Here is an 18494-nt window from a genome sequence, read left to right as displayed (position 1 = left end):
TTATGAGGGTAGGATAAATATATAAGACTGAGGTGTGTGTCTTTCCGCACTTCAAAAGTGGAACAAATTTTAATGATGGCCATACCGACCAGAGAAGTTCAGCAAAATCCTTCTGCAGTTTGCAGTTCTAAATTTGGAAATAAGTTTCCGTTCTCGGAGCCAGGACTCATTTTTACCTTATAATTGGTGCCGAGTATCAAGTGGTGGAAATATTATAACATAATAAATATCTGAAAGGTCACTTTAATTCCATGTATTAACAAAGGCTGAATCTAAATAATATGACCTTTCCTGCAGTGAATATTGGGATTTTATAACCCAGTTGAAAAATGAACTTATTTGATGTTAAGAATACTTAATAACTTTAGAGCGCCTTTGCTAATTACAATATACTTCTGGATTTTATACTTCATTAAAATAATAGAACTCGCTATTTTCTTTCCAATAGAATAACATTAAATATTCATGACATTTGTTCTGCTGGAGATGTATTAGGGAGAGCAAAGTACCCACACCGCCTGCCTAATGATGAAATTGGAAGGTGCCTTCAAGGTACATTCGGGCTAAATCCTGACGCGCCGAGCGGTATTCGCAGAATGATAATGTGGACTGCAGCTGTGATGTGAGATGTTCCCCCCCACGACAGGTGGCATAATACAATGAGCCATAGCTAAGCCTGGGGTCCCAGAGGGCTATTCTGCGCTCCCTTGTGACTCCTTGTGTCTAAATGGTCCAGTGATATAGTAGGCTACAACATATTTGACAGATAATGCACAGTATTTATGAAATATAGAAAGGATCCAGTCATTGTGTAAATGCTACGTATAGCGTATAGTGCTAGAATCCCTGGTGGCTATTTGTGGAATTGCAAGTGAAACACACAAAAAAAGCTTTGAGGTTGTGGCCCAATAATCAGAACCCGGGGGCATTTGCCCCTCATTGTGAGCCCTCCCCCAACCTTACTGAAACAATTGTGGGCATAAACACCCTTTCAGTGACGACCCATGTGTAGAGACGCAGCTGCGTGAATGAAGTAAAGGAGCAGCCGCCAGGTACGCGGTTTAAGGAAATAATGTATGTATCACTGATATTATGATTTTTTTTTAATAGCTGTTTAAATTATAATTTATAGTATACTTTCCCTTTAAAAAAACCCCATCCTGAGAGATGATGCTGGTGCCTTTAGCTACAGTTTTGTGAATAGGGATACACGGCGAGGCGACCTACATAATATGATATTGTCTTTATTCATTACTTTCAAAAAGCAAATTCCTTTCCCCCGACGGCAGAAAAATCTGTTGATTTTCATTTCCGATAAGGTTTTCTTTGATGCGATCCGTGTGTCCCTAATGAATCATTACCAGAGCAATTAAAAGAGGGAAATAATAGTTACATCACAGCCTATTGGCAGGATCAGTGAGGATGAAATACATGTAATTGTGCCCTAAAGAATAGAAATGAATTAACCCACTGAGAGCCAGCACGGTGTTCCATACTGTAGAGGAGGCATTGGATAGATGCTCAGCTCCCTGGTACTTAAGGTGTTAACAGATGCCCGCTAGCTTCGCCTTTGTTTTATTGACTTTCTGATTTTCAGGGTCATTTTTAGAATAAAGCACCAAGATCTAAGTATGCTTCGTGGTCTGATAGCCTCTTAAATGTCCTATAAAAGGACTGCTGTGTACATGAAATGATTGATCACTACTCCCAACCGCCCCGTTTTTTTTCCGGGACAGTCCTGATTTTCAGGCACTGCCCCAATGTCTCCCTTCAGGCAGTGGGGGTCATGGGCCGGTGGGGGAAATCCTCTGTAGCAGGCTTCGTTTGGCTGTTGTCTTATACTAATAACAAGGTGGAAGTCTATGGGAGGGATAAGCAAAGCAAGAGCCGGTCATCTAGTCTGTGCTAGTGATCTCCGCCGCGTCTTGTTCTATAGATCGCTGCTACAATGGAGACGATAAACTCGACGGCTATTATAGTTATTTCTAAAGAGCCAGCAGATCCTTCTTGGCTGTTGAAGTGTGATATATTGAGACGGAGCGCAGAGACCCCCCCCCTCACCCGAGCTTCACGTCTATACATTTACGTCACTAGAATTCTAGGTATTCTAGGTGGTTATGGATCATTCCGCGTTTCTTGCACCGAGGACATTAATAGCAAAATGGCCTTCCATCCCAAGTAGCTATTAGCCGGCAAATGAATTCCTTGCCTTGGGCTGAGTCCTGTGTCCTTCGACATGCCAGGTTCCCCCCGCGGTGCTGGTAGAGCCTCAAGCTTTCAGTGTATTTAAATGGACAAAAACAGCACTGGGGGAATATATTTACTTGCATCCATCAAGGAGCAGAATAATCCATCTTCTTCTGCAAGATTGGAAGTGTTTTCTTTATCGAGGGAATTCCCTGCTGTACGCAACAAAGTTATTTATGTGTAAAGGTAGTTCCACTCTGCTTCCCGGCCTCTGGATAAAGCATATTAACTGAGATGAACGGGTGATACATCTTAAAACGAAACAACTGGAATATTTAATGCTTCTCACGGCGGTGTTCTGCCTTCTGGTTTTGTTCTCTAATGGCAAATAATTTAGCTATTGTGTTCTCCCGGATAAAATACAGAACCTGTGATGATTTGATGGTCCTGGCCCCCAAAGGAAAAATATGGTTGTTGGAGGTAGTTTGGGGCACGGCTTGGTTGAGAGCGTTGGATATGATACAGAATGTAAAATGTATACATGATATACGTCGCTTTATATGGAGTTATTGTGCAGCCTTTTCTTCGCAAGCCTACTTCTGGCATCCATTTTTTTTGGGGGGGGTCATCACCCGCTGTGTCTTATGCCCAAAATAACGGGTAAAGCGGGGCGTAAGCATGGATACAAAAATGATATGTGCTGCAGGAACGTGGCTGACAAATGCCGCCCATCAGTATGTGAAACTAATACACTAAATTCAAACTGTAACGTTACATAAAATGCTACATATTGCCAGGTTGCAAACCTTAGTGAAAGGCAGACCTGAAACATGGAGAATTTAAATGAATTTTAATGAATCCCAGCAAATCTATCTGCCAATCAAATCAAAGGAATTCCTGGGGCAAGTTTCTAAATGTAGAGCAATCGCCATGGAAACCGACAGACTGTTCTTGCTGATTGTTCAATATTTCGCCCCGTGTCCCAATATTTCTTCTTTTTTTTTAAAGGCCTTTGTGTTTGATTTTGATGCGGTTTGGTGTAAATGGAAGCCTTGAATTTGGCAATGTTCCATGAAATTCCTCCCTTTTCCTTTCCTAAGTATTCTGTGAAAATGACATCTGTGCCTGCCAGGAAGTGTGAATAATTTAGGGCAGGTGGAATGTCTTTTTTGCCGACATGAGTACTTACTGTGGTGCGCCCGCTGATTTTTTCTACAGCAGGTGAACGATTCTCTGAACAGATTGCGAGCAATTTAAATTCACCCCTTTATATCTCGTTGCCTGGTATTGAATAGAACAGCCAGCGGTAATCTCTGCTTTACAAGAACGCAAATGCCACGTATGTATAACATTTTCAGTTACTGTACGATCCCCAAATAGTTTAATATTTGGAAAAAAAAAACAATCACCTATAATGGTGATTGAATGAGCTACAAATTAAGAAGTTCTTGTTTTATCCTGTTCGATTTCGTGGGGAGAGGATCACTGGCTATGAAGGGGTTACTATAGAGTATTGGCTGAAATTGATCAACTCAATTAGAAACAAAATGCAGCCAAGAATTGCGTTCTCCTGCTGCTAGCGAGAGGGGGTTTTCTGCATTAGGGACTAATATCTTTTGACAGCTGCTGTTAAGCAGTTCACAGGACAGCACCAAGATGAAATGCATGCATCGCGGCCGGGCTGCACCTGCGCAGTCTCATTGTTTGGACCCGAATGTCAGACTTTTCATCCAATGTCCGGAGATGATTCTCTGGATTCTAAACTGATCCCAACACTCTTGTGATGGAGACTTCATTATTTAATCTGCTGTATCCAAGATGTACTATGGAAGAGGCAGGGTACAAATGACCCAGTAATTATCAAAGCTCATAATACCCATTTGGCATAAAAGGTACCCAAGGCAAGCTATCTGGAGCTCTCCAGCACCTGGAGGGGGCTAGCATGCATAGGGACATCCCGTCCTCCTGCCTAGGGGAGGAGGTGAAGTGGTTGGGGAGTGTGCATGGTCAAATAAAACTCCCCTGCCCAACGAAAGAGTGAAGGAGAGACCCAGGGAAGCAACAATTCACCCGAAGACTCCTGGTCAAACATGGAGTCCCATGTATGCTTTTTGGTCCTATCCAGCGATAACAAGGTTCCAGTCATGGAGTATATGCTGCCTGAAGCTCTTGTTATTCTATACACCTCATTCACTATAAGGCACTGGTTCCAAAATCTTCAAATCATGACTAGGGGGTAATTACCTGCCAGCCCCCCTTGCCAGCTTTAGTTGGGAAATAAGCTTAGCCAACCAGCTAATTTTGAGGGTTCCTGTCTGGTCCAGGCAACGTTAAAAGTGGGATTTTCTATAATACTGTGGTCGGTTGCATGAGAACGCAGAGTGGGTTAGATTGGGCACATGTGAGAATGGATACGGTTATGAGACATTCACCCAACTAAAGAACACTGCCCCAGATACCCAAGAGTAAGAGAGCACAGGTTTCTTGTATCCACCATCCACAACATGGAACTGCTCTGCTACTTCTTATGAAATGGTTTTAATTTAAACCAAGACAAAAAAAATCTTCTTCACCACTAGCTTAGTATTTGTCTCCACGAACGGATATATTAGGCTTCTACCAGTCGGTGAATTGAATCTGACATGTCTGTAATCTAATCCTGCAGTGATAAACCACTATACTTGCTCTAAGGTCCGGTGAGAGCTTGGTGTGTAGATTAAAGGGTAACAGCGTAGCGTACCAGCATTTTGTTATGTGATAAAGAATGATTGACTACATTCCTCCATGTTATAGTCTTCTTGCTACAACCATCAGAAGCTGTGCATGTTCATGATGGCGAAGCCCTAAACCAACAAGCTCATAAAAGATAATCTCCTGTATATTGATGTATTATCACCCCAAAATGAAAATATGACACGTTTGCATATAAATTACACCATACACATTGGACCATCTGGCATTGCTTATCAGAGCATCTGCTTGCCACCATACTGAAGGAAGTCATGTTTTTGAGCCTGTTCCTTATATTTGGGAATGGGCATGTTAAATATTGCATGTTAACCATTTATTTCGTTAGATGAGACAGAGTCCTATATTTGCTCTCCCTTTGTTTTTAGCCCAGTAGTATTATGCGTACAATGTTTTCTTCCTGCGTGGTGTGTGTTTTCAGTCACTAGAAATGGTTGAATACGACTTGAATACAAGTCACAGGACATCTGATTCACAAGTGTCTTTGAGTTGATCTCTCGGTAGAGCACTTATTGACTTTAACTCTGTTATGCAGGCTGTTCATAATGTATGATGAGGTCAGTAGGTTCAATTCACCGGCAAGCACTTGATTAAATGTCTAAGTCCCTTGGCCAAGCTATTCTGTCACATCAGTAATCACATCCCTTAATATACCAGCGTGTATGATTCTTAAGATTGTATGAAATCATGACGGCTCTTTCTCCTTCAAGTACATTTCACCAGATTCTCAAACATTGTATCCATTACCAGCCCAGCCTGTTAGAGACTCCTGTCAGACTCACGTTTTCTAATTCTTCATATACAGCAGATTGAGAAGTCATTTATTTTTCATTACATGCAACGTGCGGTAATACACAAACACTTTTTCTTCAGGGATCAGTGAAGTAAACGGTGCTCAAAATAAAGGAATTGCTGACACCACTGGCAGCTTCCATTCCCTTTGCTATGTTTACCACTCATAGGTACCAAAATGGCCTGATTTCTGTTTGTTTGGTAACTCTCATGACTAGCGAAGAGGTGTAAACCACCCGTTTCCTTTCATTGCCAGCAGAAACTCACCCGTTGGTGTATTTTTTGCATCTGCCTTTAACACAAAGGGATAGCAGACTACATGATTTACATTACGCCACATTTAATTAATAGCGCACTAGAATCTGCTCCGCTATTACAATGGGGGAGGCTATAAAGTAACCAATTACGTTAAGGCTTGTAGTATACAAAATTGACAAAAGCATTAACAGATATTAAGACAAAACTGGTATGGAAGAAAAGGAGGGTCTTGTGAGCTTGCAGTCATAATGAGGAAAAACAGTAACTATTGAGCAGTACCTCCCATTGACACGTCTTTGATGTTTACCATATCGGACAAAGCACCTGGATAATACAGAAAAAAAAATCCAGGCTCTCTACACATCCACCAGATTTGCACCAAGCAGTTTTCATGGGGGCAATACAGGAAAAAAAATATGGTTTGCCAAAATGTTTTATTATCAGTTATAATTTCCTTATTCTGCGTTTCCTAAGCAAGTGAGTTGGAATAAAGTGTCTCTCTTGTCAAACTGCTAGCCTCATCAAAGATAGTATGAATAAGCAAGTACAACATATTCTGTTCCCTTCCAGCCAGCGGAGCTACATGGGGTAAATCAACACTGACACCAGGAGTTACCTATCAGGCTCTCTCTAATTCTTTCTGCCACCATCTGCTCTACACTCGTACAGCTCAAAAGCAACTGCTATTAGTTTAATTAACAATAAAAGACTGGTGGGTGATTAGAGAGACATTAGACGAGCATTTATCTCCATATCCCCAAAGAGATCATTATATTGTCAGACAGCAGTTTCAACCTCAAGCTCAACATGTTACCATGTCCTAACTTTAATAGCCTGAGTTACAAAGTATGGTTAAAGAAATGTCAACTTGCCCAACAAACTTCGGAATAAAGCTTTAAGAAAACATCCTAAACCTGTTGATGAAGGTTTTTTGTTTTCTTTTTATGGCTGGAGCTCATAATGCGAGACAGTGACCTGTTGTATTGCTCTTTACTTATTATAAGTAGTAATGGATCCACGGATGCTGCCAACGATTAATATATATGGATAATGGAAGTTTGTCTCTCCAGCATTAAAGAGGTTAAATAATACCACCTCCCCAAAAGTTTATCACCGTACCTTCAGGATAATGTCAGGGTGGCTGTGTCCCAGCTGAAGCTCAGTGGAAGTTGTGTAATGCACCAGGACAATGACCTTAAACATCAAAGTAAATTTATTACATAAAATTGGGGTTTTGGAGCGGCCCAGTCAGAGCCCAGACCTTAACCCATTAGAGATGCTGTGGAATGACCTCAGGAGAGCCGTTCTGTAAGGAAGAATGGTCTGAATATTGTGATCGACAGCTACCAGAAGTCCTTATTTGACGTTATTGCTGCCAACGTTTTAACCAATTATTAAATCCAAGGGTTCACTTACTTACTCCACCAGCACTGTAAATGTTGTGTGTTATTAGCTTAGGCACATTGTGTTTGTCTATACTTGTGACTTAGATGTAGATCAGACCACATTTAATACACAAAAAAAAACCTGGTAATTCCAAAGGGTTTTACTTTTTCTCCCACTGTATTTATTCAACAGCAACTGTATTTGTTGATTTACTTATTATGGAGGAGAGAGGGTTAAGCTGAGAATGAGAGAGGGGATGAAAAGATTGGGTTAGATATGGCGACAGGAGAGAGGGGATACAGAGATGGAGAGAAGGGAAGAGGTAGTGCAGGAGAGGAATGGAATGTCCTTAGAAGAACCCATGGAAGTCCACAGATTGTATAGAATTGTATAGAATCCCATGAATAACCAAAGCGCAGTGTAATGTCCCACATTGAAGAAGAATGCATATTAAAGTACTTTATGGGTATTTAAATATGCATTCATAAAAAGAACCTGTACTTAAAGCAGAAGCTGATGCTTCCCTCCTCCTCTAGTCTGATGAGTCCCCCTATTAGACCCCCTCGGCATTCGCCTAACAAGCAATAGAGCTGATTAGCAGTAAGTATATCACATCAGGAGATATGCTCAACGGAACACAGTTCTTACATGGAAAATAGCTTAGGGGGGGTGTAGAAGGGACAATCGCATGTATTTACCAAATAAATGTAAAGGGATTTCTCCGCTATCGTATGCATTACAGTACATATTATGGTTGGACTGTCCCTTTAACCAAATACACAACCTTGGCCACAAAGTACTTCACATGATGAAGTGATGCCCTCAATGGGTAACATGGACAATACACTATTACCCTATTGCATGAATAAATAAAGACAGGGCTTAAAACAGTAAAATCATTCATGTAATTCAAGCAAACCTCAGCCGGACATCAATGCCGTGTATCATACTGCATGTGCCTACCAATGAGTATTTTTTTTTTTTTTTTAACTACAGAAGTAATGAAATGCAGTTGTAAATATGAAATATTGTTAAAGTATTCCTTTTAGATGAGCGAAGTACTATCTGGCTGTAACAACATGACATGAATGAGTGTATGTATGTGATTAAACATTTCTTTAGCATGCCTTCTCTCAGGCTGGCTCCCAGCAGTGTGAGGCACATTTGTTTTCATAGCTGGAAGACACGGAGTGAGCTTTATAAACGCACTTGTTTGTTGCACTGAAGCGAGACTGAATGAGAGATACAAGGGTTGGAACAGAAAAGACAAATGCTTCCATGCATGAACAACTCGCGGCTCTTCCTGCCGTACACAAAACAGTCTTCTATAGCCAGGAATGCAAATGTGTTGGCGCTGAAATATTTGCGGGATATACACAAATGCCTTGTTGTGCGCTTTGCAAGGAAATTTTTTCTTTTTTGAAGTGGAGGTTCAGTTAATTTCCAAAACCGGTGGGTTTATTTTTAGTACCAACAACAATTCCAATTAACATTTCATATAATTCCGTAATATTTTTCAGTGGGTTTAACAATTAACGACGGATAAGCATACTAACTAATCATAAATATGTGGGAGCAGGCACAATACAATTTGTCATGAAGGTTATGGGATGGTGATGGGTCCTCGGCATATCACTACTAATTAAGGGACATGTTGGTTCTGCTGGCCAACAAAAGACCTCCTTTCCTACCATCTGCGGACCGCGTGCATCCTTCTGGACACGAGTCCATTAAGAAGGCGACTCTATGACCAGGAGCAGAATATACCTTGGACCCTGGTCAGCTTGTGCCCTGCTTCAACTTTCGTAGTTTTAGAAAGGTCTATGAACTGCTGTATTCCAGTAAAACCCATTTTGTTTCCCCTGAGCAGCTTTAATATGAAACACTGCTCACTGGTTCCTAAAACTGAGTAGTCAGAAGAATCACACATAGGGGCATCACGTCCATACTGGTAGCATGGACAGCGGTCACTCAGGCTGGGGTACCGATACCACCAAATCGGGAGGTAATTAAGGTCTCCGTCTCACATAGGAATATCATGTTGAAGCATAAGGGGTTGAATCAAATCCTTATTTTTGAGGAAGAAGGAAAGGCATCGGTGCCTGTTGCTTTATCAGCATTATTCACTCTCCTAGTCCCAAGCTTCCCAGTGCTTTGTAATTAATCAGCGTACATTATTGTGGTATATAGGTTAACGTTACAGTTTCTCCCTTAGCCTTCCGTCTCCTGATGAAAGTAAATCACCTTTCGCCACTTAAGACATGCAGTTCTGATGCATGGTTACTTTGGGGCTAATTGAATAACACTACATGGAAATTGAATCCTGTTCAATAAATTAAATTAGGGTGGCTCGCTCCTGTAAAATTCAAAACATCAGCACTTTATTACGGAAGACGAAATGCTCTCCGGTTATTGTGAAGGAAGTGAGTTACTGCCATCCTAAACGGCAATATGTTTTCTTATCTATATGGAACTAATCCCTGGCGTGTCGCAATTTCAATTTTTTTGTTTTAGTAAAATTACATTTACGAAATTCTGCTGCTGTAGCAACTCATCTGATACAATATTAATACAAAGATATATCGTGTAACCACGGCCCAAGTAAAAAAAAGAAAACAATCTAATTTCTAGAAGCTTTCAAAAAGTAAACATTATTAAAATAAAATATTATCTATGTAAATATAAGTTAAACACACAGTACTTGCCAGTAGGTAAGATATAACTGGAGCTCTTAGAATAATGGGATGGAGTCAATTAATCATCTAAATATTAATTGTTGGTAACGATGCTTGAACATGCATGGTTTGCTGTTCAATTACATGTCTAAGAAGTTAGTAGTTGTGGACTACAGACTGTGACTGCTAAATGAGCTACATAGAAAGCAAGAGCATGTATTGTAAGGACGTTTTCATTTACTGAGAGGGTGGTTGATAAATGGAACATCCTCCTAGCAGAAGTGGTAGAGGTTAACACAGTAAGGCAATAAGATTAGATCCTGAAGACGAGACCAAGGACGGATTAAGGTTTAAATCTTTAAAGCAGAACAAAAGGGTAGACTGGATGGGCTGAGGGGTTTGACTCTATGTTTTTATGTTAGCCTTGATATGGGTAACTAATAGAGTTTTGATAGATTTCATGACTTTACTGCCAAATTAAATTAAGCACTATAAATGTCTTATACTGTAAAAGCTTATTTTAATTGTTTAAAGACAGATGAGGAAGATTATTATACGTGTGTGTATATAAAGCATTGCGTAGCATTTGTTCTGAACTGTTAGCATTAGTATTATCCATAAGTGTGCATTATAAATGAGGTTGTACAGAAATGCTTGTAAAAGCCCATTTTATTTTCCTCATCAGAGATAACACGAGGCAGAATAGCTTATTACAGCCGGTGACTTGACGACCAGATGAATAGTAACTCGGCTATGGGCAGTGCAAGCGTTTCATCTTCCCTTCGCTTTCCCCGGTTTGTCAGCCCTGCAGGTGAAATGCCTGGAAATCCTTACAAATCTAGCTGCCAGCAAGTGGCCTCAAATCAATAGCATGCTTCCATACAGAGGGAGCGCTGAATATGAACAAAGGCCCTTTTCTTTCCTCCGAAAGCCTGAAACCTGTCAGCAAGGTTGCAGAAACTGTATTATTGAGAATTTAGTTAATGTACATAGTGGTAAGAGTGCAAACCTATTGATTCCTTCTCTTAAGAACATATGAACCCATAACATACAAACTTAGAAGATCGTCCCCCTAATAAATGCATTAATACTAAAGGCCAATAAAGTATAAACTGGTCCCAGTTAAACACAATCTGTCATTGAGTCAAATTTGAAAAAGTATCTGCTAAACCAGCATTGAAATTATATATTTAATGGGGGCATGGGGTAAAAACGCATTTCACACAAGTCCCCTTTATGTAAAAGGCACTGATTAGAAATGCTATCATTGCCTAAAGTAAATGGTTAATATATGCAGAATTCCATATTGGCAAGGCAGAGAGCAAACACTGAGAGGTATATTGTTTGTATGAACACCAAATATGTTTCTCATCTTTCATTTGTGCAGAAAATCAAGGAACAGGCATCACTAAACAAAAAGGAGCATTAATGAAGCGGATGTCATGGATCATTGCGCTGGTGGGTCTGCCAGACACCCAGGAAGAGGAATTCACCATTATAAACATCATACTGTCACAACAACAAGACTGGCAAGACCGGGGGCACAGACGGCAGACTCTGCCTGCCCAGCCACAACAAAGCATTGGCAGACATGGCATCATGACTTGGTAGTCATAAAGCACCAGCTGCCCAATGTAACAAACACACAGAATAAAACGTGGTTCTAGATCTCTGTGGCAGTTTTAGAGATTCATTTTTTTGTGGGAAAATGAGACCATTACATGGTGCACACAGCACGGTGTTTCAAGTTTCCAGACATTGGCCATTGGTGGCACCAACATAACACAAGCACCTGCTCAAAGGGACTCGCTGACAGGTGAAGGGAGGGAGATTCTAATACCATGTGTTTCATCGATATTAGGTCTTCTCCGATAAATAAAAATACAGTTATATTATTTGGTGAAACTATCTGTTTTACAGGAGTGTCCCTTAAATGTTTTATCTTAGGGTCCTGAATACCAACAGTCCCTAAACAGATCTGAAACAATCATTCTTATGTGCGGACTTCTACACAATTTATTATTGTGGTTGGATGAAGTGGCGGAGTACAGTACAAGACAGAATCCTACTAAAACAACTAAGGACTCGAATAATAGAGAAGTGTTAGGTTCCCTAGAGAAAAGAAAAGGATCAAGACAGTATACAGTAAAGTGGCAGAAAATCGTTACTATGTTTTGACAGCTCGCTGACCTAGGTAAAAGCAGATTGTTAGGCTTAAACATCACACACACACACACACACATACATACACACACACACACACACACACTACTACTACTACTACTACTACTACTACTACTACAACCAAGTGTAATTGGCACCCAATCTGCCGGATAAGCAAAAATACCTAGACATACATCTACACTTAAGATCTGGGCACACAGAAATACTATTTCTGCTTATATTTATACTATAAATGTGAAGCTGAACAAAGATGTGTCAAGGGGTTTAAAGAATCTTTTCCAATATAAAAACACACATTTTTTTCAAGAAAACAAAATAACGTAACTATGGTCTAGCGAAATAGAAAAGACAGATATAATTCCCTCTAAACTCCATCTGAGAAATGTAGATCTAAAAGCAATAAACTGTTTATTAGATCATCAGCTCGAGTGTTTTTTTTTTAAGGCTACAATTCACTAATCTGTTTTAGTGCGGTAACACGTGAACATGGAATATTGTATTGAGTTTAACGGGTCACAGGTCATTGTAAGAATTAATAAAACAATTCATTTACATATCGATTAGAATTACTGGAAAATTATATAAAACTAGCTTGATACTGAAAAAATATTTTTCCAATGTATTCCCCAAGAATTAATCTGTAAAAATGTGATCAGTAAGCGTCACTAGCATTAGAAGATTTAAGGCATGTTGACAATGGCCGGTACAACAGAATAATGTTTACAGCAACAAATCACAATACAGGGAGAATATTTTAATGTTTAGACCCTGCATTTATAACAAGAGGCATTTGCACTGCAGAACAAGGTGTCAGTGTGAAGAACACAGTTTGATATTAACAAATACATTCTGTTTTAAAAATGTGAAGATTGGAAAGTGCATGTTAGTAACCCACTGATGGACTTGGGGAGTGGGGTTATTATAGAAGCTCATCCTTTTTCAAATAGCTTATATATATATATATATATATATATATATATATATACACATACATATAGTCTTAGGGACATGGACAACCTTGCTGTTCCCCTTTGTTCTGTTAGTATTCATTTAATTAAAATAAAAAGGTTGTTAGATACAGTTCCACAGAGAGTAATGGGTTTATTCACTGTAAGGTGATGCATGGATCAGAATGCATTTATCACAGTACGAAACCAAAAATAAAACCCAGTCCATTTGATGAAGTTTCCGCAGACTTCCACCCCCTGCTTCATTCCCGTCTCACATCATATGGAGGTAATGCCCCAGAGGAGGATTCTGGATAATTTTGTTTCATTATAACAAGTTCCTCTATATAGAAGAAAAAAACACAAGCACAAAAGGAAAAAAAAAACAACCTTAAAACTGCACAAGAAATGTCTTCTGTAGCTTCTAAGAAACCTATGTTCTTATTCCCATCCAAGAATCATAAAATATAATCAGAGGAAAGGGGAACTGGATACACTGTGAAAAGCACATTAAGAGTGAAAGAAAACTACATTCAGTAGTATCATCCCAACCGTGGTGCTATTAAAACAGTAGTCCAGGTACTTCCAAAACAAATCCAGTGATAATACAAGAACGTTTCAGGAGATGGTAGAGAATTCCTTCAAGAGAGTTTCTTGGCTCAGAGTATTGAAGGCAAGGTTCTTCCGTACGTTGATACTGATTGATCGAGCCTGAAAGGCAGAATGAAACAAACGTCACATTGTCTGCTTTGGACGTACATGATCCAGTTTACAAATAGACCAATAAAATGTTACAAAGGGTCTGATATTGCTGAAATCTATTAAAATTGGGGGCACATCACGGTAAAACTGAACACACAATAAATATTGTTGAACGGGAAGAATGAATTAGGTACCAGCTCTTTGAAGAAAGCGGCTTCTTTGTGTTGTTCGGAATATCTCTCGTACTGATCAAGCCCGTCCTGCAGCTTCAAGGTCAGCGTGTCATAGTTGGATCGCACAACCTCTAAAACCTGACAAATATAAGCAGGGGAAACAAATAAAAAAGGGAAATTATGTAACACAGACGCTTTACCGAAAATATCTTATATGCAGATTTACATGAAGAAAAATATTCTTGATTAAAGTCCCCAATTCGGGACTGGAACATTGAGTTTGTTTCTTGCCACGTGAATACAACATAATAAAATTTCTAGTGAGTTTCTTTTTATTTTGGAATATATATATATATATATATTACACTTTTTTTGTTTAAGTCCACTTACAGGAGTCTGATCTTGAGAATGAGACACCAATGACCTGTAGCTGGTGACCCACAGCTTGTTAAAAGGTCATAGATGGCAGATTCATGTGAAAATAATGGACGACTGACAATGCCCTCGGCCCTCGCTATGTTCACATTGTACATAACACAAGAGCTGGCAGATGACAGTTACAAAAAGGAAAGAGCAGAGCGGGTCCTGAAGTTGTGCATCTACTCGATGTCTGCTATATACAGTGACTGATATAATGAGGCTCTGGAGAATGCTTACTGTGGCAGGTTCAGAAAATTTGGCTCACTAGATGGAACGAGCACAAACTAAAAGGAACAATTCTGTGTAAAGTTAGGCAAGAATAAGATCCTGTCTGCGACTCAGCACATACTTGGGTGAAATGCGCAAGCCACATGTTTGCGTGTCCTGCTGTCTGTCATGTCACAAAGGAATTTGTATTACGCTAAATAAAGTCTGGATTTAATTTTTCATGAATGTCCCTCCTGATTAAGCATTTGAAAGAGGTAGGAGAAAAGTCGGCCCCTGGGAGTACCGGCATCCTTGGTATGATGTCCTATACAGGAGCATATAGCAAAGAACCGTTCTGTGCAACAGGTTCGGGGACCTAGACCAACAGCAAGTACATATAAAGCCCTCCTTTCCAAGCAATTTAACTTCAATGATATTAAGATGGCCATCACAGTTATACAATATGCTGTCAGAAGAAATCAACATGTATTTAATTCCCATGTTATTATATGTAGAAGAGCAGGACACATTTATGTACCGGGAGATCCCCTATATGGGAGATCTTCTTGTAAAATGATGTATTTTATAATGTAGTGGTGGCTAGGGGCCAGGGCTTTGCTGAAACCTATTGATGGTAATGTAATTGAGCAAAAAAGAATGTATTTGCTCACCAAATGGAATAAATCTGTTCATATACACATTATTGAGACTTTTAAGGTTGTAGAACGCTGTGATACTCTAATAAACAGCAAACAATTTGAGCTCCTAGAAAAGAGAGGCATTGGGGGGCGAAAGATGGACAGATACATTTGGGGCTCAATGGGGTACTGCTCCTCCTAATGAGGGACACTTTAGAGGTATGCAAACATACTCTTTAAATGGAAGCGCAGGCGACCATCAGTTATAGTATACGGACACGAGGCCTCTGTTTAATCGCATAACTGCTGTTTGACTCGTTTTCTGCTTATGTTATATTTCAGAAATATCATAATGGTTGTCAGGTAGAGCACCAGATCCCGAGATGTTTCGGAGTAGTAGATGGAGATTAAAGGGGAGTATTTTGTATTTACAGAGCCTTGCAAAAGTATTCACCCCCTTGGCATTTTTTTCTATTTTGTTGCATTACAACCTGGAATTAACATGGATTTTTATTTGGATTTCACATAATGGGCATACACAAAATATTCCAAATCGGTGAAGTTAAAATGTAGAAAATAACTTTTAAAAAGTTTTTTCTAAAAAGTAAAAAAAAATGGAAAAGTGGTGCGGGCATACTGTATTTGCTATGAAGCCCCTAAATAGCAAACTTAGCTAAATGTAGTCCACTTGTGTACAATCTAAGTGTCACATGATCTGTCACATGATCTCAGCATATACACATCTGTTCTGAAAGAGTCTGGAAAATGGTCAGCATTGACTGGACTGCCAGAAGCTGTCTAAGCCTGATCTGATTTTTCACTCAATGGTTAACAAGCACATTTAAAAATAATATACAGAAAAATACAGTGAAATGATTAAGGATTGGTTACACAACAGGACAATGCGATTCAAACATGCCTTCCATTAACATATGCCTGTCTTTGGAAAGGACAGCTAGAATAAAGTGGTGTTCTGTATGAACGGGATAGGCGGACTGAACGGTTGTTATTAAAGGCTCTTCTTCCCTAGGGTCACTGACTGACTGATTGATTGACAAGGGGCTGTAAGCTATTCAAGCAGAAATAAATGACAAAATCTATGCAGGACAGAAGATCAGTCCGTTCTATTAAGGTGGCAACAAGTGAATACTTGGAGAAACAAACACTTCAGGGTTTTTTTTTTTAACCAAATGATTGATTCGGGAATGTCTGCAACAACTCAAACCCCAAAAATCCTACCAGATGTCCTTTGAAAAAAGTTTACTGTCAAAAACAATGTATTTATTTCCCAGTGCAGTAGATTTAACTGAGGAATATTAGCAGTGTTGTCAACTTTAAGACTAGTTTGTGAAACGAAGCCCTGTCACTACGTAGACCGCTTCTTACTCCGCTTTTAATGCGAGTCAATCGCCTTCTAATATCCGTCTGAAATCAAAAGGTGATGTTTGATCAGACAAAAAAGTGAGTGATAAAAGTGAGTTTAAGAGACTGAGAAAGTATTTTCATTTCAATAATATGCAAACGTAATTATTCATAAGGCTTGGTTTAGCATTCTACATTCGGTCTAAATCTGGTTGGCCAAAGAACGGTACAGCACCCCCCCCCCCAGTTGGTATCAAATCGCAAACTGATGATTATTAACTAAATAATTTGCTAAATTAAATCGCTCAGCTTTAAGTCGTTTGGGCTCCTCAGAGTTGGGATCCTGCCACGGCCAAAGTGAGATCCATTCTTTGATGTCCTGAGCACATGAAATTTTGGAATACAGAGCTTTTGGCCATTTTCCTCCTACCGTTTAGCTCTACAGCCAAGTAACCTCTGAAGTTAATGCGAGATTAACTCTGCAGAGCCGGGAGCTGCGTGGGGAGAATGCGATAAAACGCCACCGGTGCTCCAAAGTTGACGTGAATAGGTAGCTAAAACCTGAATTTATTTGCTGTATTTTATATGCCTTTTTGTTTTTCTATAGTGCCAGCATTCTCTCTGCTAAAAAATACCTTTGCAATACATTCCGATAATATATTATTACTATGATCACATATATCATTTTGTTATAGCGAGAGAGCAATGTGTAAAGAAAACAGCCTTCCACAAGCTGGAGTTTTAGGGAATCCAATACTAGCATTGATGTAGATAGTATTTTAACATAAAAAGCGTTTGACGTTAAATGGGATAATCGCTCTTATGCTGACCGTGTGTTTTTGAAAATGGTGAAAATAGCTTTTAAAGCAGAAACCAATTATCCAATGAAATGTCAAAAATAGTTTTTGATTTTTGTTTTGTGTTACAAGGAAATGGGGAAAAACACAGGTTATCCATCAGAAAATGAACAAAAGCTTGAGAAATACTTGGAGAAAATATTTCCCAGTTCCGTGGATTTGTTATGTAGATGGCTGAACGAATCCACATATTCTAATCTTTGCTGGAACAATGAGGCACGCTTGATTCATTCTGCCCGTAACAAAGAGTGTTCTGCCATTTGAATATCTCTGTCTGAGGATTTGCAATCAACACACATTTCCGGAACAAAATGTGAAGTGGCAACTGTTGGCTGTGATCTTTTTGAATAGAACACCGCATGGCATTAATATAAGAGAAGAAAATGCTTGTTCTCTCGAGGCCCATTGTGCTGGTAACAAATGTTCGTGTTTGAAGTGTTATTTGATAGTCCCCGGTGCTCCATACATACCGTGATTTATGAAAAATACACAAGCGTGGCGTTACCTGCAGAATAAAGGTAGCCCAAGTTAAAGTGCCTCTCTTAAAGGGGGGGATCTTAGAAAACAGGTTTAAAGAATGGGGTGCAGATATGCACAACGGTCTTCTAGCTAAGGTGGAAGAGGTTAATAAAGTGGGATTGTTCAGTAATGCTACGGATAGTGGGCACCAAAGAATAGAGGTTTCCCTAATTTGGGGATTATCCACTAAACTCTCGTGTCTTCTAATACGCTGGGCCAATCCCACTGTGTCTTAGCCATGGTAACTACTCTTCGCCTGTCAACCGAGTGTAATGAAATGACTTGGCCGCTAATTGACAAATCCTTCATGAATCTTCCCTAAGCTCAAGAGGTCCGCACTGCCTATCTCTCTGAGTTATTGCCTTTACAAATGGAGTGATTCCAAATGGCCATGCGCAAGATCCCAGAATACAACAGCATTAAGGACCTTTATTAATAA

The 18494-nt window shown here is 39.6% G+C and overlaps 1 protein-coding gene across 3 annotated transcripts in view; it reads right to left on the bottom strand.

Moving 5' to 3' along the window:
- Positions 1 to 13298: 13298 nt before the first annotated feature.
- Positions 13299 to 18494, bottom strand: part of ARMH3 (armadillo like helical domain containing 3) — a 53141-nt gene continuing 47945 nt past the window's right edge. For all 3 annotated transcript variants that reach the window (XM_053450078.1, XM_053450076.1, XM_053450075.1), the window contains exons 26-27: positions 14074 to 14190; positions 13299 to 13888 (exon numbers count right to left, since the gene is read on the bottom strand). In XM_053450078.1, coding sequence (XP_053306053.1) covers positions 13796 to 13888; positions 14074 to 14190 — 210 coding nt within the window. In that variant the 3' untranslated portion in view covers positions 13299 to 13795. The remainder of the gene's footprint in view (positions 13889 to 14073; positions 14191 to 18494) is intronic.

The sequence above is a fragment of the Spea bombifrons genome, chromosome 11 (genome assembly GCF_027358695.1).
Source record: "Spea bombifrons isolate aSpeBom1 chromosome 11, aSpeBom1.2.pri, whole genome shotgun sequence".
NCBI lineage: Eukaryota > Metazoa > Chordata > Amphibia > Anura > Pelobatidae > Spea > Spea bombifrons.
The sequence above is the reverse complement of the archived record's forward strand: the minus strand, read 5'-3'. Positions and strand labels throughout refer to the sequence as shown.